This window comes from Aquarana catesbeiana, linkage group LG12 (genome assembly GCF_042186555.1).
Source record: "Aquarana catesbeiana isolate 2022-GZ linkage group LG12, ASM4218655v1, whole genome shotgun sequence".
Taxonomy (NCBI): Eukaryota; Metazoa; Chordata; class Amphibia; order Anura; family Ranidae; genus Aquarana; species Aquarana catesbeiana.
In genome coordinates, this window is record NC_133335.1 from 202,849,006 (window position 1) to 202,872,435 (window position 23,430).

A 23,430-nucleotide genomic window follows, 5' to 3' on the forward strand; every position below is an offset into this window, starting at 1 on the left:
CACATTTGTGTCCCCATCAGAGCCTTTCCGCACATCTGTGTCCACATCAGAGCCTTTCCGCACATCTGTGTCCCCATCAGAGCCTTTCTGCACATCTGTGTCCACATCAGAGCCTTCCTCACATCTTTGTCCCCTTTAGAGTCTCCTTTCACATCTGTGCTGTGCCCCTTCAGAGCTTTCCACATATCTGTGTCCCCATCAGAGCATTTCAGCACATCTGTGTCCCCATCAGAGCCTTCCTGCACATCTGTGTCCCCATCAGAGCCTTCCTGCACATCTGTGTCCTCATCAGAGCCTCCCCACACATCTATGTCTCCATCACAGCCTTCCCTCACATCTTTGTTGCCATCAGAGGCTCCCCCACGTCTGTGTCCCCATCAAAGTCTCCCCCACGTCTGTGTCCCCATCAAAGTCTCCCCCACAATTGTGTCTCCATCAGCGTTTCCCCCATAACTGTGTCCCCATCAGAGTCTCCCCACATCAGTGTCCTCATCAAAGTTTCCCCCACATCTGTGTTCCCATCAGAGGCTCCCCCACGTCTGTGTCCCCATCAAAGTCTCCCCAGCGTCTCCCCCATAACTGTGTCCCCATCAGAGTCTCCCCCACATCTATGTCCCTATCAGAGCCTTCCCTCACATCTGTGTCCCCATCAGAGTCTCCTTGCACATCTGTGTCCCCATCAGAGTCGCCTTGCACACATGTATCCCCGTCAGAGCCTTTCCGCATATGTGTGTCCCCATCAGAGCCTTTCCACACATTTTTGTCCCCATAAGAGCTTTGCACACATCTTTGTCCCCTTCAGAGCCTTTCCGCACATTTGTGCCCCTTTTAGAGCTTTCCAAACATCTGTGTCCCCATCAGAGCATTTCAGCACATCTATGTCCCCATCAGAGCCTTCCTGCACATCTGTGTCCCCATCAGAGCCTTCCTGCGCATCTGTGTCCCTATCAGAGTCTCCTTGCACATCTGTGTCCCCATCAAAGTCTCCTTGCACATCTGTGTCCCCATCAGAGTATCCTTTCACATCTGTGCTGTGTCCCCTTCAGGGCTTTCCACACATCTTTTACCCCCATCAGAACCTTCTACACATCTCTGTCCCCATCAGAGCCTTTCCGCACATTTGTGTCCCCATCAGAGCCATCCTGCACATCTGTGTCCCCATCAGAGCCTTCCTGCACATCTGTGTCCCCATCAGAGTCTCCTTGCACATCTGTGCTGTGTCCCCTTCAGGGCTTTCCACACATCTTTGCCCCCATCAGAGCATTTCCGCACATCTGTGTGCCCATCATAGTCTCCTTGCACATCTGCGTCCCCATCAGAGCCTTTCCGCACACCTGTATCCCCGTCAGAGCCTTTCCGCACACCTGTATCCCCATCAGAGCCTTTCCGCACATCTGTGTCCCCATCAGAGCCTTTCCACACATCTGTGTCCCCATCAGAGTCTCCTTTCACATCTGTGCTGTGCCCCTTCAGAGCTTTCTACACACTGGTATTCCCACCAGAGCCTTTCTGCACATCTGTGTCCCCATCAGAGCCTTTCCACACATCTGTGTCTCCATCAGAGTCTCCTTTCACATCTGTGCTGTTCCCCTTCAGAGCTTTCCACACATCTGTGTCTCCATCAGAGCATTTCAGCACATCTATGTCCCCATCAGAGCCTTCCTGCACATCTGTGTCCCCATCAGAGTCTCCTTACACATCTGTGTCCCCATCAGAGCCTCCCCACACATCTATGTCTCCATCAGTGTTTCCCCCATAACTGTGTCCCCATCAGAGTCTCCCCACATCTGTGTCCTCATCAAAGTTTCCCCCACATCTGTGTCCCCATCCAAGTCTCCCCCACGTCTGTGTCCCCATCAGAGTCTCCCTCACATCTGTGTCCCCATCAGAGTCGCCTTGCACACCTGTATCCTCGCCAGAGCCTTTCCGCACATCTATGTCCCCCATCAGAGCCTTTCCACACATTTGTGCCCCCATCAGAACCTTCTACACATCTGTGTCTCCATCAGAGCCTTTCCACACATTTGTGCCCTCATCAGAACCTTCTACACATCCGTGTCCCCATCAGAGCCTTTCCGCACATTTGTGTCCCCATCAGAGCCTTCCTGCACATTTGTGTCCCCATCAGAGCCTTTCCGCACATTTGTGTCCCCATTAGAGCCTTTCCACACATCTGTGTCCCCATCAGAGCCTTCCACACATATGTATCCCCATCAGAGCCTTCCACACATCTGTGTCCCCATCAGAGTCTCCTTTCACATCTGTGCTGTGTCCCCTTCCGGGCTTTCCACACATCTTTGTCTCCTATCAGAGCATTTCCGCACATCTATCTCCCCAACAGAGCCTTCCCTCACATCTGTGTCTCCATCAGAGCCTTCCACGCATCTGTGTCCTCATCAGAGCCTTCCACGCATCTGTGTCCCCATCAGAGCTTTCCACACATCTGTGTCCCCATCAGAGCCTTCCTGCACAGCTGTGTCCCCATCAGACCCTTCCTGCACAGCTGTGTCCCCATCAAAGCCTTCCTGCACATCTGTGTCTCCATCAGAGCCTTCTACACATCTGTTTCCCCATCAGAGTCTCCTTGCAAATCTGTGTCCCCTTCATAGCCTTTCTGAACATCTGTGTCCCCTTCAGAGCTTTCCAAATATCTAAGTCCCCATCAGAGCCTTTCCACACATCTGTATCCCCATCAGAGCCTTTCCACATATCTGTTTCCACATCAGCATCTTCCTCATATCTGTGTCCCCCATCAGAGTCTCCCCATATCTGTGTCCTCATAGCACAGTTATGTCCAGCACATTGCCCCCATTTGCCTCTTACATTGCTGTTACAATAACGGCACAGTACAGGTCTCCTGCACCACGCTGCTGCCACCCATGCTAAATGTGGAAGGATCGCAGCAGGTGGGAGCCGGGAGGTGCTGCACCGATGATGTAATTGGTTGCTAGGACGCTAGCAATGCTAGCAACCAATCCACAGCACAGCGTGGTAGAGTGGGAGGGGGTGCGAGGAGTGGCTTTGTTTGCTGTTTGCCAGGACTTGAGAACAGCGGGGGTTTAAAAAAGCAAGCAGACCAGCTGTGCTGTGTCTGCAGTGTCGGCAGTATCTGAGAGCGCTGCGGGCCAGAGAAAACATACAAGTGGGTGGAATGTGGCCCATGGCCGAGGTTTGGAAACCCCTGATATAAATTATAGTAGTTCAACTCATTCACAATTTACAGTGTAAAGTAAATGCTTGTACTGATGTACTCCTTCCTGGCACATATGTAATGATATCCGGTCCCAAGTCAAGCAAGGCAGCATCTTTTCCTTACCTACCTCTATTAAGACCATACTCTGCACAAGTCGGGAAGGTGGATCATGTCATATCCTAGCAGATCAACGTCATGAAACCGAAACACAACCAGGAGCTAATGTACACCCCCCTCTATCCTCCTCCAGGGCAGGCAGCCAATGACTCATGAGGTTCTAACTTGGGACGATATGCCAAGTAGATGACAACACAAATTCTGGTCAGCCAAAGTTATAATATATAGTGAACAGAGGTGCATATTTATTACACCTGTCTACATCATAACTCTTCAAGCAGTTGGACTGCTTCCAGACCAAAATGGGCTGTACTATAGACAAGCCGGGTGTGCTCTATGTGAGGTCTTCATACAAACCAATAGGCAGTTCTATGTGAAGCTGGCTTCTCAGAATCGTAGGGTTTAAATCAATAGATGCATAATCTTGTATAAGGCTATGTATAATCAATGCTTTATCTGGGAGTGTAATAAAAAGGACAATGCATTTAAGAAATGGTGCAACAGTTTTAGGGCTCATATCGATGGATGTTACTTCAAAAGCTGTGCTATTCGAATGGAAAATGTAGCATTGGAATAGAAAAGGCTTTGTTTAACCTGCTTTGTCTGCAGTTCAAATGTATCCTAACAGTGCATGATATGTCATACTGTTACACATCACAAAACAGGTCAAAAGCAGCCTTTGAACTGCCATGTTGACTGCTAAGTTAAAGTCAATGGGATTTTGATGACCTGTATTTGACATGTTCTCCACAAAAATTAATGATTATGGACACAATAACGCAGTCCATGTGTCCTCGGGCACATCTGTGTGTGATTCCTACATCCACTGCCAATAGCTTACTCTTTACTGTACCCACTGCAGCCGGGCATTTCCTGTACACAGCAGCATGCCTGTTCTTCTTCCACCCAGGCATAGTCTAGTTGTGTGTACACACTAGTTCCAGCGTTGGCTGCACATCAGTGCTCAGGACCAACTACCAGATAGTGAAAACATTGGACCATGTCTACAAGATGTGCGTCGGCATGGCCACTTGTAGTCACCATCATGGGCACATGTGACAGGGTGACAATGCAGGGGCACAACTAAGAGACAGTTCTCATCCTATAGCAGGAAGCATCTGAACAAAGACCTTCACAACAAGATCACCATGCACTATTTTTGAAAGCTGCAGATTTAATGAACATCTTCAGGTAAAAAAAAGTTTTCCCGTGGAGTGGAGTTTGTCTGCACTGCACGGGTTAACTGCTCATTTTTGTCTAGGGGAGAGGGGAAAGGAGATATACTTACCTAAGAACTGTCAAACTATCCAAACAGTGGCTGCATCTGATTGGATGCCACTGCTGCTTGGCTAACAATTTTTTGCCCCGCTCCTTCAATTTTTAGTTAGAAGGATATTGAATGGAGTGGTGCCAACAGGGCCACTCACAAATCAAATATTGGTCGCTTCATCAGGAACCAGCTGACATTTGTCCCATGTATGGTCAGCTTAAGTATATTTGTTGAGGTTTAATACTTGAGCATCTATGTCTCAGTGCTGCCCCACAAAGGACCCCCTAAAAGAAAGGTTGGGCAACATTGGTACAATGTCCCTACAGTTGGTCTTGCCAGAACTGGAGTCACAAGCAGACTCCAGCCCCCAGCCCATTCTAACACATACCAGGCTTTTTTGGAAAATGCCTACATTGCTTGCACAGGTGGGGGGGGGGGGGGGCGGGGGAGACAGTTAGACAGCTGTTCTCAACCACTGGGCCATAGCCTACTTAGCATTTACTCTGTAATTGATGATTATCAAATAAAGAATTTGGATAGATTCCAGAGTGTGAGTTCTTTCCATATATCCATATTCTGAGTTTGTGACGAGTGGGAGGTCGTCTGAACCTGGCACCTGGAGAGAAGGTACCAGTAACCAACACACATATTTGGAGGTTTTCACAGTTAGAGCGGTGCTACCCTTTGTGTACATAGCTTACTGCCAGACCTCTTGTCTCTGAGGCCTCCAGCCATTTGCAGATTCCTTAACCTCTCACAGTGCCTCCCAGCTCCCAGATTGCCTCCCAAAATGGTCCATGGTGCCCCAAGGTCCCCTGAGAGCCCTCAGCTTCCACAGTGCCCCTCAAACTCCCACAGTGACACCCAGCCTCCTACAGTGCCCCCCCCCCCCCCCCCCCCCTCAGCTTGCTGCAGAGCCTTCAGCCCTACATAATGCATCCCACCTCCAACAGTGTCCCACAGTGCATACCCAGCCTGCTCCAGAAACCTCATCCTCACAGGGCCACCAAGTCTGCCGAAGAATCTCCCAACCCACTCGACAACCACCATCCCTCCCAACAATGACACCCAGCCCCATCCAGAGCCTTCCAGCAGTTCAGTACGTGTTTTCCCATACTTTCATTGTGTACATTTTAATCTTGTTATTCTCTTGGGGCATGGAAGGTTTTGGAAGAATTTACCGAGCCCTGACCTAAAAAAAGTTACGAATAGGATATCAGGGCAGTTAGGTCTATTTATTCCTATAGTGAGGAAGAATGATATCTAGCCCTGTCCATTATAAACAAGGGCACAGTGATACATATCTGTGCATGCTACAGAGACATTGGCGTTGATTTCCAGATATATAGCAGAGAGGAAGCAGCTCTGGAGGAGAGGCAGTGAGCATTGCACACCTCGGTCAGAAAGGTTAAACTGGAAAGATTAATATTCTGATTAAGCCGTTAGGATTGAGAGTGTATGATCCTTGGCACTGGGAGCACTCCTACCCCTCCTGCCCATTGTTACATGCTGTATAGAAACCATGTGGAGGGGGTGAGAGGAGAGAAACTGTAATTTCTATCAATGTTCTTATCTTTAATCCAAAGCCAGGGTTGGGTGAGAGGGAGGGACAGTCACAAGGGCAGTGACATAAGAAGAGACAATACATGGATATGAGTGTGAGAACCTGACAACCCAGAGAACCCACCCAGAGACAGAAGAGGGACACCAGGGGAAAGATGGGTCTGTATTAACAGATTTCATGAAAGAGTTGAAAATACATTATCTGCGGAATCTTTGAATTTTAATGCTGAACTCTCGGCAAACTAAAGCTAAATAAACAGTAGTAGAACCGACGAGGAAGCTGTTTTACCTTGCAGAGTATTTGTCTTTCTGTCCATCTATCCATTTCTGAGCTGTGCATAGCCCCAAAACACAGTACAGCTAGGTGGACAACAACACTTGCCTTTAGCATCGTTACTCAACCTTTTTTTCAGTAGCGGCAACCATCAAAAATATGTAAAATCTCAAGGTACACCAGTCTAAAATGTAAAAAAACAGAGATGTTACTTATCAATGGGAGACCTAAGCCTGGGGCTCTTTGATGAAATGAACTTCACATTAGTGGTCCTTCCATCACATCAGAGGTCCCTCATCATATCAGAGGTCACCCCATCACATGAAAGCTCCCCTTTTACATCAGAGTCCTCCCTTCAGATTAGAGGCCTCTCATCACATCAGATGAACCCCATTACCACAGGTGCAGCTGAGGGTAGGAGGTGGAAAGAGGTCTGGAGGAAGTGGACTTCCATGTACTACTAAATACTGGAGGCGGCCTTTCATCATTAGTTGGTATGGTGCTGGCGCTGGCCCTTTCACACTATGCCAAATCCTAATGCTGATCCAAAGCAAACTGGTTCCTGTGCTTGCAGCATCATGGGTGAACATAGACGGCACTTTGTATGACTTACAGGCTTGAGTTAGGCTGGCCATACATTATACAATTCTCCTTTAGATTTACCAAAACCATAAATCAAACCTAAACACTTTCAATTTGTATGTAATCATGCATATGTATAATGCATGGCCAGTCTTAAGAAATACAGTGTTATTTCTAACCCCCAACCCCCCCCCGCAGCACCGCAGGAGAAGCAGCTGACTGATAGGGGCACCCCTCTGCTCTCCTCCTATCAGCATGTTCCGTGTCAATACATTTGCATGCAACACACCTGGTTGGTTCTTGAGTCTGTCCCTTCCCCTCTTAGGCTGGGTACTGCTGTATAGAGGATTGCAAGAGGCTGATATCAAATCAAATCCAGGTACTTACACCAGCTGCAAAAAAAAATAACTGCGATAATTTGTGTCTTTTATATTTTCCTGGAGTTCAGCTTTATTTTTTTAAGGATAGATATGTGAATGAGATCACTTAATAATCATTTTTGATAACAATATTGGCTCTGTAAACAGTTAATAATCTATTCACATGGGAGTGGGCAAATATGTTTGCTAGTTGCTACTTACAAATGCTGTGCTTCCTGATCAATAGCACAGTGCAGTGATTGTTCTGTACATCTTTTACTGTATTGATACAACTCCGGACATAGGTTTTGTTGGTGAGAAAATATAGTGTATTTTTAATGAGCACATAATCATCGAAAGTACGCTATATAGTACTGTTAGTAGTGTTTAGTAGTGTGACATAGTTTTTGTGACCACAGTTTCACATTCTTGATGGTCCATATTTTTGCATTAAATGTTGAGATTGCTAGATTAGATGTTATCATTGCTTAACCACTTCAGCCCCGGAAGGATTTACCCCCTTCCTGACCATTTTTTCCCACAAATAGAGCTTTCTTTTGGTGGTATTTGATCACCTCTGCGGTTTATTTTTTTTGCGCTATAAACAAAAAAAGAGCATACATTTTGGGAAAAGAAAGCAATATTTTTTACTTTTTGCTATAATAAATATCCCTCAAAAATATATAAAATTTTTTTTTTCCTCAGTTTAGGCTGATATGTATTCTACATATTTTTGGTAAACAAAATCGCAATAAGCGTATATTGATTGGTTTGCGCAAAATTTATAGCGTCTAAAATATAGGGGATAGATTTATGGCATTTTTATTATTACTTTTTTTTTTTTTTTAATAGTAATGGCGGCGGAATGCGATTTTTATCGGGACTGCGACATTATGGCGGACACACCGGAAACTTTTGACACTATTTTGGGACTATTGTCATTTATACAGCGATCAGTGCTATAAAAATGCATTACTGATTATTACTGATGATTACTGTGTAAATGACACTGGCAGGGAAGGGGTTAAACACTAGGGGGCGATCAAGGGGTTAAGTGTGTCCTAGGGAGTGATTCTAACTGTGGGGGGATGAGCTACAACTCACATGACAGCGATCACTGCTCCCGATGACAGGGAGCAGTGATCTCTGTCATGTCACTAGGCAGAACAGGGAAATGCCTTGTTTACATCTCGTTTACAACAACGCATCTCCTCGCTCTTCCACTCCGTGACACGATCGTGGACACCCGGTGGACACTGAGTCTGCGGGACCCACGGGCACGGTCACGGAGCACAATGCCACATCTTAAAGGGGACGTACCTGTACGCCCATTTGCCCAGCCGTGCCATTGTGCCTACGTATATTATCGTGCGTTGGTCGGCATGTGGTTAAAGCAGAACTATAAGCAAAAGGGGGTTTTGGGACTTTAAATGAGGTGCATGTTTATGAGGTATGCTTTGTTCATATGTCAATTAAACAATTTTATAATTTCTCATATTACGTATCTTGTGCCTCACTTAAAGTCCCAAAAACCCCTTTCTTAAAGCAGAACTATTCTCTTCTTCACTACAGCAGTGTCCCAGAGCTTCCCCTCGGCCACTGACATCTTTGGCCGGGCTGATTCTGGCTACTGATTACTGGTCATTTTCATTGATTGGGCTGGGATAATGTCATTCCCGTGCATGTGTGGGAGTTTATCCATTTTGGCATTGCTGAAACTATACAGTGAGTTGCATGTGTGCAGCTCAGTGTACAGGGTGGACAGGCAGGTAAGAAACTTTAATGCAGAAGAGACATAGGGGTTGATTTACTAAAGGCAAATAGACTGTGCACCTTTGAAAGTGCAGTTGCTCCAGAGCTTAGTAAATGAGGAGAAGCTCTGCTGACTTCCATCATCCAATCATGTGCATTGAAAAATTCTTTTTTTTTTCCTTGCATGTGATTGGGTGTTCTTTGTAAAGTGAAGCTTCACCTCATTTACTAAGCTCTGGAGCAATAACACTTGCAGTGCAACTACACTTTACAATGTGCACAGTCTATTTGCCTTTAGTAAATCAACCCCTTACTCTGATTCTTACTCTGAATTGTCTAAGGTTATCAGTGGTGTACCCCAAGGTTCAGTGCTGGGACCCTTACTTTTTAATATCTTTATAAATGATATTGGGTCTGGGATTAAAAGTAACATTTCTGTCTTTGCAGATGACAATAAGCTATGCAGTGGAATAACGTCCTTATAGGATGTCTCCAATTTACAAGCCGACCTCAATGCACTGTCTAATTAGGCGACTATGTGGCAGATGAGGTTTAAAATTGATAAATGTAAAGTTATGCACTTGGGGGCTAAGAATATGCATGTACCATACATGATAGGGGGAGTACAACTAGGGGAAACAATGGTGGAGAAGGATCTGGGGGTTTTGGTAGATCATAAGCTCAATAATAACATGCAATGCCAAGCTGCGGTTTCCAAAGCGAGAAAAGTCCTTTCTTGTATTAAGAGAGGTATGGACTCCAGAGAGGGAGATATCATTTTGCCCCTGTACAAATCATTAGTAAGACCTCATCTGGAATATTCAGTTCAGTTTTGGGCACCAGTTCTCAAAAAGGATATCGGGGAACTGGAGAAAGTGCAGAGAAGGGCAACCAAACTGATAAGAGGCATGGAGGAGCTCAGCTATGAGGAAATATTAGAGGAACTGAATTTATTCACTCTTAAGAAGAGGAGATTAAGGGGGGATATGATCACCATGTATAAATATACAAGGGGTCCATATAGGAAACTTGGTGTTGAGTTATTCACTTTATGGTCAACACAGAGGACAAGAGGGCACTCTTTACATCTAGAGGAAAAGAGATTTCATCTCCAAATACAGAAAAGTTTCTTTACAGTAAGAGCTGTGAAAATGTGGAATAGACTCCCGCCAGAGGTGGTTCTGGCCAGCTCAGTAGATTGCTTTAAGAAAGGCCTGGATTCTTTCCTAAATGTACATAATATAACTGGGTACTAACATTTATAGGTAAAGTTCATCCAGGGAAGATCTGATTGCCTCTCGGGGGATCAGGAAGGAATTTTTTCCCCTGCTGTAGCAAACTGGATCATGCTTTTCTGGGGGTTTTTTCGCCTTCCTCTGGATCAACTGTGGGTATAGGATTGGGTATATGGGATTGTATGATATTTTTTATTTTTTTTTATTTTTTATGGTTGAACTAGATGGACTTTGTCTTTTTTCAACCTGACTAACTATGTCACTATGTAATCCCATAGCATGTTTCTTCTGTATTAAAGATCCTGCCTGTTCACCAATTTTCTCTTTCCCTAAAGTTCCACTTTAATATTCCTGCTTCAGAGAAGAGATATCAGCCACACAGGGAGTGAATTGTTTTCAGTGAGTTAGCTGACTCATAGATTTGCATTGTGAGAAGCAGCAGTAATGTACAACCACTGTGTAGCACTGAAAAGCGGTTAGCAGAGCCTGTGTATGTAATGAGAAAATGTGTCTGCCCCCATGGACATATATTATTACAAGCTATACACAGAAACATATTTTCAAACACTGATCAGAATTTTTAGCTGATCTGTTTTATGTAAAACACAAAGAAATTGCTATATAAATAAAATAGAAAGAAAAAAGGAGACGAAAACAAGAACACCTAGACACCCATATATAGTATGAAATATAATACTGGATGTACCGGTATATATTATTTATAAAAAAATTAAAGAACGTGAGTAGGTTAACACTCTCCTTAGCATGTAAAAAAACAAAAACAAATGCAGCACATCTTTTGCAATACATGCACATTTTCCCATGTATTTTCTCTTTAAAAATGCCGCTAGTACAAAAAAAAATCTCATTGATCTACCAGAAATCCAGTGAGCTCCTAACTTCCTGAAGTATACTGACAATGCTGCCTCTGCTGCACTGAAACCCCAAGCAGTCCTAACCTGCCTGAATACTACCCTGCTGGACTACAGACACCTTCCCATCTCCTCATCCCCATAGCATAAGGGCGTTAATGTCAGTGGCTTGGAAAGCAACCTCCCTGGTGGTTTTCCAGAGTGTGGCTCGGGGTTAAATTTCAGCACCATTAGCGGTAACCCCGAGCCACACTCAGGATTACATCTCAGGATCCTGGTGCGGTATACTTACCTTGTCCCCAGGATCCTGCAATGTCCCCCCACTGTGTCTGCGGGCTCTGTCCTCCTCCCAAAGCCTCTCTGTGCCCGGCCCTGTTCTCTGCGAGCGTCACGATGCACTGGGGCGGAGCCTGGCGGCAAATTCAAAAAAGTGAAAATTCATAACACATACAGTACACTGTAATCTTACAGATTACATTACTGTATGAAATCATTTTACATCCCTTTTGTCCCTAGTGTTTTGTCCAATGCCCTGCAAGCAGTTTTATATTATATATACTGTTCTTTCTGCCTGGAAACTGGAGATTGTCCATAGCAACCAAAAAGTGTCCCGTTACGTCAAAAGTGGTTTTAGACCAGCTAGAAAACAGCGATAGTAAATTAGAACACTTGCAGAATTGCGCGATAGTGAATCGTGGGGAAATTTATTTTATTATTATAATTATTATATTATTATTTTTTATAATTATTTATATTTATTTATTATATTATAATTTATGATTTTGTGTTTCAAACATCATCATACCCGGGATATCTACTAGACTCTTGGTGGACAGATTTAATTGTGTTATTGTTAAGAATTACAGACCTACAATATAAAATGCCAAATTTCTATGCAAAATAATTGTACTGCTTTGAGACGCAAAAATATGAAAAAATAATACCGCCAGGGAGGTTAAAGCGATACTAAACACACACTGTTTAATTTACATTATCCATTCTCTTTCTGTATGCGGATGATGGCACTGTAATTATTTTAACTGCTTGCCGACTAGCCGCCGTCATATTGTGGCAAGTTGGCTGTCCTTGGCGAATCGGCGTAGGTGTATGTTGGGCGCTTTAAGAGCACTTGAGGGTGCAAGCGCATGTGGCACAACGCCGGAGCTGATGCGCATGGCTGGCGGTCGCGATGTCCGCCGGCCACCTGCGATCGCTTCTCACAGACACAGAATGGGGATCTGTCAATGTAAACAGACGGATCCCTGTTCTGTCAGGGAAATAGAGAGAGATCTGCTGTTCCTGTTAATCAGGAACAGCAATCTCTCTCTACTCCCAGTCAGTCCCATCCCCCCCCCCCAGTTAGAAACCCCTCCCTAGGACACACTTAACTCCTTGATCACCCCCTAGTGTTAACCCCACCCCTGCCAGTGACATTTATACAGTAATCAGTGGCTATTTTTAGCTCTGATCGCTGTATAAATATCAATGGTCCCAAAAATGTGTCAAAAGTGTCCGGTCTGTCCGCCACAATGTCGCAGTCCTGCTAAAAGTCACAGATCACCGCCATTAGTAGTGAAAAAAAAAAATAATAGTAATAAAAATGCCATAAATCTATCCCCTATTTTGTAGACGCTATAACTTTTGCGCAAACCAATCAATATACGCTTATTGTGATTTTTTTTTTTTTTTTTACCAAAAATATGTAGAAGACAACTTTTTTCAAAATTGTTGCTCTTTTTTTGTTTATAGCACAAAAAATAAAAACCACAGAGGTGATCAAAGAAAGCTCTATTTGTGGGAAAAAAAAGGACATGAATTTTGCTTGGGTACAGCGTCGCACACCCGTGCAATTGCCAGTTAAAGCGTCACAGTGCCGTATCTCAAAAAATGGCCTGGTCAGGAAGGGGGCAAATCTTCCGAGGCTGAAATAGTTAATGGAAAAAAACATAAAAGCACTTTCTTTCCTAATTGATATACAGCTGTCACATGACCCAGCTCCTTCTTTCTTTCTTTTCTTTGTCTGTAGGAAAACAGTGGCAGGAGGAGCTTCTGGTCCTCTGCTGCAGGTCACATGTTGAGAATTAAAAAACAGCCTTTGGGATACAGAGTAAAAATTAATTATTAATATCAATTAGGGTTGTCCCGATACCACTTTCTTAAGAACGAATACAAGTACCGATACTTTTTTTAAATGTCATGTGACAGTGGCACTAATATGCGGTACTGATGGTGCGTGGACTGTCAGTAGTTTTTATTAGTATTTAATTTTTTTTCCAATTTTATTTTTTACAATTTATTTTATTTAATTTTTTTTTTTTCAATGCTTTTTTTTTGGGGGGGGGGGGGTAGTGAACGGTGTCAGTGTGTTCTTTATTTTTTATTATTTTTACAATTTAGCCTTTTAAATATTTATTTATTACAATTCTTTTTTTTTAATTTTTTTAACAGCCCTGTTGGGGGGCTGACATCTCCCCTTTGAGACAAAGTAAGGGACTAAGGGCTCAGATTCCCCAGTCCCTTCCTCTGCAGCCTCAGCTGCACTGAAGATGAATGGAAAGGAGACAGAGGCTCCTCTCCATTCATAAACTGAGGCATTGTAGCACAATTACTATGCTCAGTTATGAATGGACAGTCAGCGATCACTGACTGTTCATTCGGAAAAGGGTTCCTTCCTCCACTCTCCATCCTAACAGATCAAGGACAAAGGGGGCGGAGGAGCACGGAGGGGGATAGGAGCCGTACATGGAGGGGGACAGGAGCAGAGCATGGCGGGGAACAGGAGTGGTACATGGAGGGGGACAGGAGCAGAGCATGGTGGGGGACAGGAGCAGAGCACGGCAGGGGACAGGAATGGTACATGGAGGGGGAGAGGAGCGGAGCACGGCAGGGGACAGGAGCGGTACATGGAGGGGGACAGGAGAGGAGCACGGCGGGGGACAGGAGCAGTACATGTAGGGGGACAGGAGAGGAGCACGGCAGGGGGACAGGAGCGGTACATGGAGGGGGACAGGAGCGGTACATGGAGGGGGACAGGAGCGGTACATGAAGGGGGACAGGAGCGGAGCATGGCGGGGGACAGGAGTGGTACATGGAGGGGGACAGGAGCAGAGAACGGCAGGGGACAAGAGCAGTACATGGAGGGGGACAGGAGCGGTACATGGAGGGGGACAGGAGCGGTACATGAAGGGGGACAGGAGCGGAGCATGGCGGGGGACAGGAGTGGTACATGGAGGGGGACAGGAGCAGAGCATGGCGGGGGACAGGAGCAGAGCACGGCAGGGGACAAGAGCGGTACATGGAGGGGGACAGGAGTGGTACTTGGAGGGGGACAGGAGAGGAGCACGGCGGAGGACAGGAGCAGTACATGTAGGGGGACAGGAGAGGAGCATGGCGGGGGACAGGAGCGGTACATGAAAGGGGACAGGAGCGGAGCATGGCGGGGGACAGGAGTGGTACATGGAGGGGGACTGGAGCAGAGCATGGCGGGGGACAGGAGCAGAGCACGGCAGGGGACAGGAGTGGTACATGGAGGGGGACAGGAGCGGTACATGGAGGGGAATAGAAGTGGAGCATGGCGGGGACAGGAGTGGTACATGGAGGGGGACAGGAGCAAAGCATGGCGGGGGACAGGAGCAGAGCATGGCAGGGACAGGAGTAGAGCACAGCGGGGGACAGGAGAGGAGCACGGCGGGGGACAGGAGAGGAGCACGGCGGGGGACAGGAGAGGAGCACAGCGGGGGACAGGAGAGGAGCACGGCGGGGGACAGGAGCAGAGCACGGCGGGGGACAGGAGCAGAGCATGGCGGGGGACAGGAGCAGAGCATGGTGGGGGACAGGAGCAGAGCACGGCAGGGAACAGGAGTGGTACATGGAGGGGAACAGGAGCGGAGCATGGCGGGGACAGGAGTGGTACATGGAGGGGGACAGGAGCAGAGCATGGTGGGGGACAGGAGCAGAGCATGGCGGGGGACAGGAGCGGAGCATGGCGGGGGACAGGAGAGGAGCATGGCGGGGGACAGGAGAGGAGCACGGTGGGGGACAGGAGAGGAGCACGGCGGGGGACAGGAGAGGAGCACGGCGGGGGACAGGAGAGGAGCACGGCGGGGGACAGGAGCGGAGCATGGCGGGGGACAGGAGCGGTACATGGAGGGGGACAGGAGCGGTACATGGAGGGGGACAGGAGCAGTACATGGAGGGGGACAGGAGCGGTACATGGAGGGGGACAGGAGCGGTACATGGAGGGGGACAGGAGCGGTACATGGAGGGGGACAGGAGTGGTACATGGAGGGGGACAGGAGCGGTACATGGAGGGGGACAGGAGCGGAGCATGGCGTGGGACAGGAGCGGTACATGGGGGGCAAAGGAGCGAAGCACGGCGGGGGACAGGAGCACCCCTGACTGCCCAAGTATCGGATTAGGTATCGGTACAAGTACCAAGTACAAGTACTGGGGCAAAGGCTCGGTATCGGCACTGATACCGATACTAGTATCGGTATCGGGACAACACTAATATCAATAAACTGCTTTAAATTGCCATACTTATAAATTTGAAATCAAATCTTTATTATTTTTTGGCAATAACAGTGTGGGTGGGTTTCTGCTATTCACAGGTTGTGTCGGGAGGTGAAGCCTCCATCAAACAAAATGTAATATTCCACTCCCATAGTGTTTAGCTGGTTAGTAGGCATTGAGGAGGAGGGAGGAAGTTGGCTGGCCTTTTCCCTTGTGTATACGTCCACATGTGTGACTTTGTAGCCACATGGGCTGCTCAGAAAGGAAAGCGAGAAAATGCTCAGGGTAGAAATACACTGAAAACTGAGCATGTGCACTAGCTGCCAACACTGCTCTGCAAAATCCCCAACTGCAGTGGGGACATGGACAGGAGGGGGAGACAAAGAACTGTGAGATCAGTGGATTTTTTGCAGAATACAGAAACTAAATCCCATAGTGACTGAGTATGAACAGCATGTAATACAGCATTTTTTGATAGTCTTTAGTGATGTGGATTTAATGACACTTTTTTTTTTTTAAGAAGTAATTGGTTAGCAGTACAGCCAAGGAATTACCATGGTAAGATGGAGAGGACAGCAATGTTTTCATACTTTCTCACCAAAACTTTTCCTTTAGCATTCTGAAATAAGTGGGAGAAGAGATCCAAATTCCATTGTACATTTGTAAACTTAATCAATAAAGATTTCCTTTCCTTAAGTGCCAGTTGCTAAGTGCACTAACACATATCAACCAATCAAAATCCATCTTGTACTGGCTTCAGCTGAGTGGATTCTGATTGATTCCTTTGAGGTGCTGTATTTAAGAATTAGCACTTTAGCACTTAATAATAAGAACTTTCTATTGAATAAAGCCATAAACCTTTTGGGCAAGCAGGCACCCTCATTGACTGTACAGTAGTCTATTAGTCCAACATACCTAAGTCAATCAATTCATTTTTACTTTTACTTTTCACTTTCCGATCCCACTAAAATAATTAGGAAACTATTATATACTGCCTGTTTGCATCTTATATTGCATTTCCACATACTGAAAGAAGTCTCTTGATTGTTGTTCTAAATCATGACGTCTTAGAATTCTGTAAAATACTATTCTCTTTTTTTTCAGGGCTTCTGAAAGCCAAATCAGCAACCTGTGACGAGATGATCTGCAGGTGCCGACTGCAATGAAGGGTCTGGGGGATGCCCGTGGCCGGCACCTGTCCGGAAACCTGGACTCACATTCAGACTCCTTATATGTTCAACCAGAGCGGACCCCTTATCTGATCAGCTCCACTGAGGCCTATCCTCCGGAACCTCGATACCCCGATAATTCTTTGCACCCTGACTGCCTATACCCTCTCAACAACCAGCTTTCAAACAGTAGCACCTTTCCCCGAATTCACTTTAATTCCCATTATGAACCTCCTGAGGAGACTCCACCATATCCTACCCCCCATGCACCACCTGCCAAAATCAACCGCCTTCCTGCCAGCCTTTTGGATCAATTTGAGAAACAGTTACCCGTTCACAGAGACGGTTTTAGCACTCTACAGTTCAAACGGGGTGACCCAGAGGGAAAGGACCGCAGTGAAAGTCCTGGACGCATCCGGCACCTTGTCCACTCAGTACAAAAACTCTTTGCAAAATCCCAGTCCCTTGAGGGTGGTGGAAGGGCCAGTGTGAATGGAAAGAAGGGGTCATCAGAGGATACTAAAGGAACAAAACGGAGTAAAAGCAAAGAGCGCGGCAAAGGGGATGGAAAAGGTCAGGCCCCTCCTCGAGGAGGAGGGGTCTCTGGCTGGTGGAGCTCAGACGATAACTTAGACAGTGATACGGGCAGCTACCGCAACCCAGCAGGCATGATGACCCTTGGAAGGCGCCCAGATCACGGAGCAAGACACTTTTTGAGCGGGTATAACACTATCAGTGAAAGCATGTTAAAGGCGTCCAAAAGCAATAATGACCTCAAATTCACACCCTTCCAGCCTCCATCCCTCACCCTATCCCCTCTGCCTACACCCCATGAGGTGGTCCCTCCTAGCTCGACAGCCTCACTGAAGAGAGGGTCTTGGTCAACACTAACACTGAGTCACGCCAGAGAGGTGTGTCAGAAGGCATCAGCCACCATAGACAAAGCATTACTGAAGTCCAAATCTTGTCATCAGGACCTCAGCTACCAGTATCTGCAGGTTGGTATTGAGCACATACCAAACACACATATGCTGTATCTGGGGGGGGGGGGGGAACCCTTGGTGTAGCAGAGCCTGTACCTTCAAGTACAACACTAGTGTTCTCAGAGAGCGCACATGGCCCGACAGTCATTGGCATACCAGCACACATGCATGACTGGTATTTCTGAGGGTAGTTGGGTAGTTGGAGGGAATGGGGATTCAATGCTTATGCTGTAAAAACACAAGATAATCAGCACTGGACAGCTCAGGAAATGTCAGAGGGTGGTTTTCAATATATTTCAGTAATGACTTAAAATGATTGATAAACTCTGATCAGCTTAATTAGCACTCGTTGCTTGGCACTTTAGGCAAATGTTACTGAAAAGTAATTTAATGAATGGAGCTATAATGAGCATGCAATACTGATTGTTAATTACAGCAATGCTGTTTACTTTACGTTTACAGAAATGACACTTAGTGCTCTTATTTGAGACACGTACACATTATAGAGGGGTATGCTCTGTTCATATTTCGTATTTCATGTCTGAAGTTTACAACCACTTTAAGACTTTAGAATCACTTTAAAACAGGAATCTGGGTAAATTTATTTTGTCTAAATACAAAGCCATATGTATTCTTATATGAATCTTGGGGTCCTTTGTTTATATTTTCAGAACTTTGAATGGAAAAACTCCTGCACTTTGCATCTGTGTTTCCAGTAATAAAGACCGGTCACTGCTGCTCTTTCTTCTTGTCCAGGGTGACTGGTCTTGTGTCCACCCTCCCTGTAGTTTTCTGCAGGCAGCGTGTAGTGGGTGGGGCTACTAGGTCCCTCCCACAGCTCTGCTTTTTCCATTGGTTATGTGGTGTGTATTTGGTGCACAGTAATTTAGAGTTCTATTATTTAACTATTGAGGGAAAATTTCAAATGAGAGTTTTTGTGCCCAACTGTAAAAGGAGTCTGACAATAAGGACATTTGGCAGCTGCCACTGTCTGACTTTTTTTTTTTTAAACGAGCATTGTGGTTGTTATGCTCATCTTTCCTTCACTACACATCAAGCTGCTGACCTAGAACAAGTACGGAGGTCGGGAGTTGAGACTTCAAAGGCCGCATGCAAAACAAGAATCGGGTTGACAGCTCCAGAGTGTGTGCCTTTAAAGACAAAATCACTATGGTAGCTGGATCTTTTTTATGGCAGGTCCCGTTAAGATAGTGGTGATTCATAAATTAATTTATTCAAAGAATAAATCCAGTGTTGCGCTATAAATGGTTGATGAACTTAGATTATATATAAATGTTCATGCCTGCTGGTGTTGTTTTCATTATATTAGGGAGGTTGGAACATGTATATGTATTTTGCTGAGTTTTGCTTATTTAAATATTTAGGTAAATATATGTACTAAAATATTTGGGGGGAAAATATATATACAGCATAGTAAATATATATATATATATATATAGTTGAAGCCCTATGGCCGATATGGACATGGATAACATTTATAGTTAACATAAGACTTACCATATGAAATAGACCTGGAAGTGTGGACTTACCACATGAAATGGACCTGAAAGTGTGCCTTGGTCTGATGGACAGGTATAACAAAATAAGGGGGCATACCCTAGTTTTAGAAATAATTATTCTGTGAAGAGAAATGAATAGTTGAGAAATGCCTTGAAAAGGGGGATGGGAGGGTGGGTATCGCGCACAGGAAACCGACAAATACCACAGGCGAGCGGGCTGGTTAAATGCCCCCCGGGCTCCTCCCATAAATTCAGGCCACCATACTGGCCTTTCTACTTATGGTTGAAGCCCTATGGCCGGTACGGACATGGAGGATAACATTTATAGTTAACATAAGACTTACCATATGAAATAGACGTGGAAGTGTGGACTTACCACATGAAATGGACCTGAAAGTGTGCCTTGGTCTGATGGACGGTATACCAAAATAAGGGGGCAAAAACATTCAGGTAGGGGTATAGTATTTTATTGGTTTTTCAGTTGTTCATTGAGCCAATTTTGAAAATGCCTGTGCCATCTCCACTTGAGGATTAGGGATATACCGGGCAAAGCAGGCTGACTTCCACCTGCTTAGTCTTTTAATGACGTGGTCTGGGACCCCGTGGCGGGATTCTGCTGAGGCCGCTCCAATATAACCCCGTTATGGGTAAACATTTGGTACTGACCACCGGTTGGTGTTTCTGAGTGCCACGTAGGATGGCTCGGATAGCGTGGGATGAAAACAGGGAAGACTTTGCGGGGTCTTGTAGAGTCAAGAAATGTTGTATGCCGGCTAGGTTTAGCCGAATAGTATTATGAGATAAGGCCAGCTGAGTATGGCAATCTGAAATGAAGGCCAGTACGTGCTTGACATCTGTTGTTCCCTCGGAGCAGGGTGCCAGGAATTTATTGAATGCACTCCAAGCTGTCTGGTAGGCTTTGAGTGTGTTATGGGACAGTGAGTGGTTGATGAGCTGGGTCGCTCCTTGTAAATGTTGTACTAGTCCAGGGTCAGCTGAGACCAAACGGGGATAGGGGCCGAAAACGGATCGGCTCCGGGAACCTGTTTGAAAAAGGAAGTGTAATTAAAACGTGACAGTGCGTCTGCAGCTAGGTTGTATTTGCCTGGAATAAATGAACAGTGGATATTAAATTGATGTTGTAAAGACAGTTGTACCAATCTGCGCAGGAAGGACATGACTGATAGGGACTTGGACCTGCCTTTGTTGATAATGTCTGCTGTGGCCTGATTGTCAGTGGTGAAGACCACAGTTTGCCCTGTCCACTGATGACCCCAGAGCTGTGCGGCTGCCACTATGGGATAGAGCTCGAAGAGGTAGGATGTTCAGGTGAAGCCAGGTATTAACAGTATCTGTGGAGGCCAGGGTCCTGAAAACCATTGGTGGCCAAAAATTGCCGCGAAGCCTGTGGACGCTGCAGCATCTGTCACCACCTGGGGTGAAAGGGACAAGACCGTAGGTATAAATAGGGATATACCATTCCAGGCGGAAAGGAATTCCTCCCACATAGATAGGTCCGCTACTGCTGCGGTATCTAGATTGAGGATCTGATCGGGGTATTGTGTTTGTGACAGAAATATCAGCAGACGTGAGACGAAGGTGCGACCCTGTGGAATGATTCGCATGACGAAATTAAGCATTCCCAGGAGAGATTGCAGCTGCTTTTTGGTATAACCCCTAGTGTGGGTGAATTCTCGGAGGACCGCCCTAATGCGGGTTAGTTTGTCGAGGGGGAGACTGGCCTGCATGGTGCAGGTATCTAAGTTGACCCCGAGAAAGGTAATCTTGTGTGCTGGACCGTCGACTTTATGCTCAGCGATGGGAACATTGAGATTTCCGAATACGACTCTGAGTTTGTCGAGGTCTCCTGGGGGCATGCTGGGTGGTTCTATTAGTAAGAAGTCGTCCAGGTAATGGATGACCTCTTGACACTGAGCTTTGTGCAAGAGTATCCAGGCGAGGGACTGAGCGAATGTGTCGAAGAGCCAAGGGCTACTCTTCGAACCGAAAGTCAATTTCGTGGCAAAATAGTATGCCTCCTTCCACTTAATGCCATGCCAGCACCAAAGGGACGGGTGGATAGGCAGGAGCTTGAATGCGTCCGAGATGTCGGCTTTGGAGAGCCAGGCGCCTGTACCGGCTTTGATGATCGCTTGGATTGCCATATCCACGGAGGAATATTTTAGGGAGAATTCTTCAGAGAGGATTAGGGAATTGAGACTGGGAATGTGGGAAGAATGAGGCGCAGAGAGGTCATACACCAAACGTAATTTATTTGAGAACTTGCCCTTGACAAACCCAATAGGGCTGACTCTCCAAGTACTGAAAGGGGGCTGAGTGAAGGGGCCTATAATGAACTCTCGGTCTATTTCTGCCTGTAAGAGCTGGTCTATGGCTTGCTTGTCAGTGGCCGCTGAGCGAAGATTCCTACATTCGTAGGTAGTATGGGGCAGTGAAATGAGGCTGGTGTGAAACCCTACTGTGAATCCCTGGATAAGGTAGGTGGCAAGGGAGGGGGTGGGGTGTGAGGTGAGGTAGAGCCCTAGCCACAGGACGTTGACTCGGCTTAGTCATGCCCTCTTCTGTTGCTTGAATTCGCACAAGTTCCTTGGATGTGCCCTCTGGCATAGGGTGCAGATGTGGAGCAGGCGGCACTGACTGAAGTTGCAGGACCCGTAATTATAATTATTGCAGATGGCTGCCCCTCCCACTGTTCGGACTGGCCGTCCGAATGTGTCCACCTGAGGCGTTTGTGCAGGGGCCGACTGACCCTGAAGTGCACCGGAGGTAGAGGGAAATTCGAAGGGGTGTCTGATTGTCGCATTGGTGCACCAGGTAGTGGTGTGAGTGGAGGACTGGCAAATTGCACACAGTGGTGAACGCAAGCCGGCAAAGTGGCGACAGAACAGCTCTGTGTCCATGAGGCTTCAATTTGTGGTTGTTTGAAACTGTGTGAGTCTGGCTGCTGCCTTTGCGGAAAAAGAACGATGATAATCATAAAAAGAAAATCCTCCATACTTGTAGCCCAGGTCTACTACAGTATGGAGGTATAAGTCCAGCTCTTCCCTCCTGCTGGGAGCGGCTGAACATAGGACATCCCTCAGCATGCCAAAGGCCAATGTAAATTCTGGGACGGATAATTTCCGATTTAGTCTGGGGTCTTTGGCCTTAAGGACCACGACACGTCACCCCAGGTATAGGCCTTATTTTCCCGCCAGATCATGGACAGAAATGAGGAGAGAGGCAAGGTTGACGTCCCTGCCGTCCAGGATGTCCTTCCTGATGCTGGCTGGAACCAAATGGGAGGGGTAGACAATGGGGTTCCACCCTGTGGTACCTGCAGGAAGGGGTGTCAAAACTTGGGTTGCGGTCGGGTGAGGAATAGCCGCGGCCGGCCGAGCCTCCAGGAGTGCCACTCTGGTTTGTACGTCCGTGACCGAGGAAGACAGGGACGATACCATAGTGTGGAGCTGTGCGATGGCAGAGGATATTGACTGGAGAGACGCCTGCTGGGTGCTGGGTCCTGCTGCGGCTGGTGGGGGGAAGAGGATCTTGAAGAGCTCGCCTTTCCTAGCTGTAGCGGAGAAGGGCACGCCTCTGCGTCTTAGCTCTGCCGTCAACTTGGGGATAGTCCATCCCCTGAGGGACTGCACACTGCCGCTCTCTGAGACCGGAGAAGGTGACAGAGGGGCCGTGAGGTCTTCGCTGCCGGCCTGGGACATGGTTGATCTAGATCAGTCGACTGGAACCTATTGGGGGGTGACATGAATTTCAAGTTTGCTTCTTTTCCCTAAAAGTCATACGTACCCAGCTTGTGCTCTTTTTTCTTTTTTTTTTTTCTTTACCTGGGGGGACATCGTCCAACCTGGTGCAGGGTGGACCTACTGAACTTGACTGACCTGGAGGAAAATGAAAAGGTGACAACTCGTGAACAGGGGCGGACTGACAACTCATGGGGCCCCCGGGCAATAGAAGATCATGGGGCCCCCTGTGTCTCCGCCCACATGCAAGCCGCACCTACACAAAGCC

At 46.7% G+C, this 23,430-nt stretch overlaps 1 protein-coding gene across 2 annotated transcripts in view; it reads left to right on the forward strand.

The window, feature by feature from the left end:
* Positions 1-23,430, forward strand: part of DLGAP4 (DLG associated protein 4) — a 309,694-nt gene that overhangs the window by 133,715 nt on the left and 152,549 nt on the right. For both annotated transcript variants that reach the window (XM_073606515.1, XM_073606516.1), the window contains exon 3: positions 16,834-17,896. In XM_073606515.1, coding sequence (XP_073462616.1) covers positions 16,892-17,896 — 1,005 coding nt within the window. In that variant the 5' untranslated portion in view covers positions 16,834-16,891. The remainder of the gene's footprint in view (positions 1-16,833; positions 17,897-23,430) is intronic.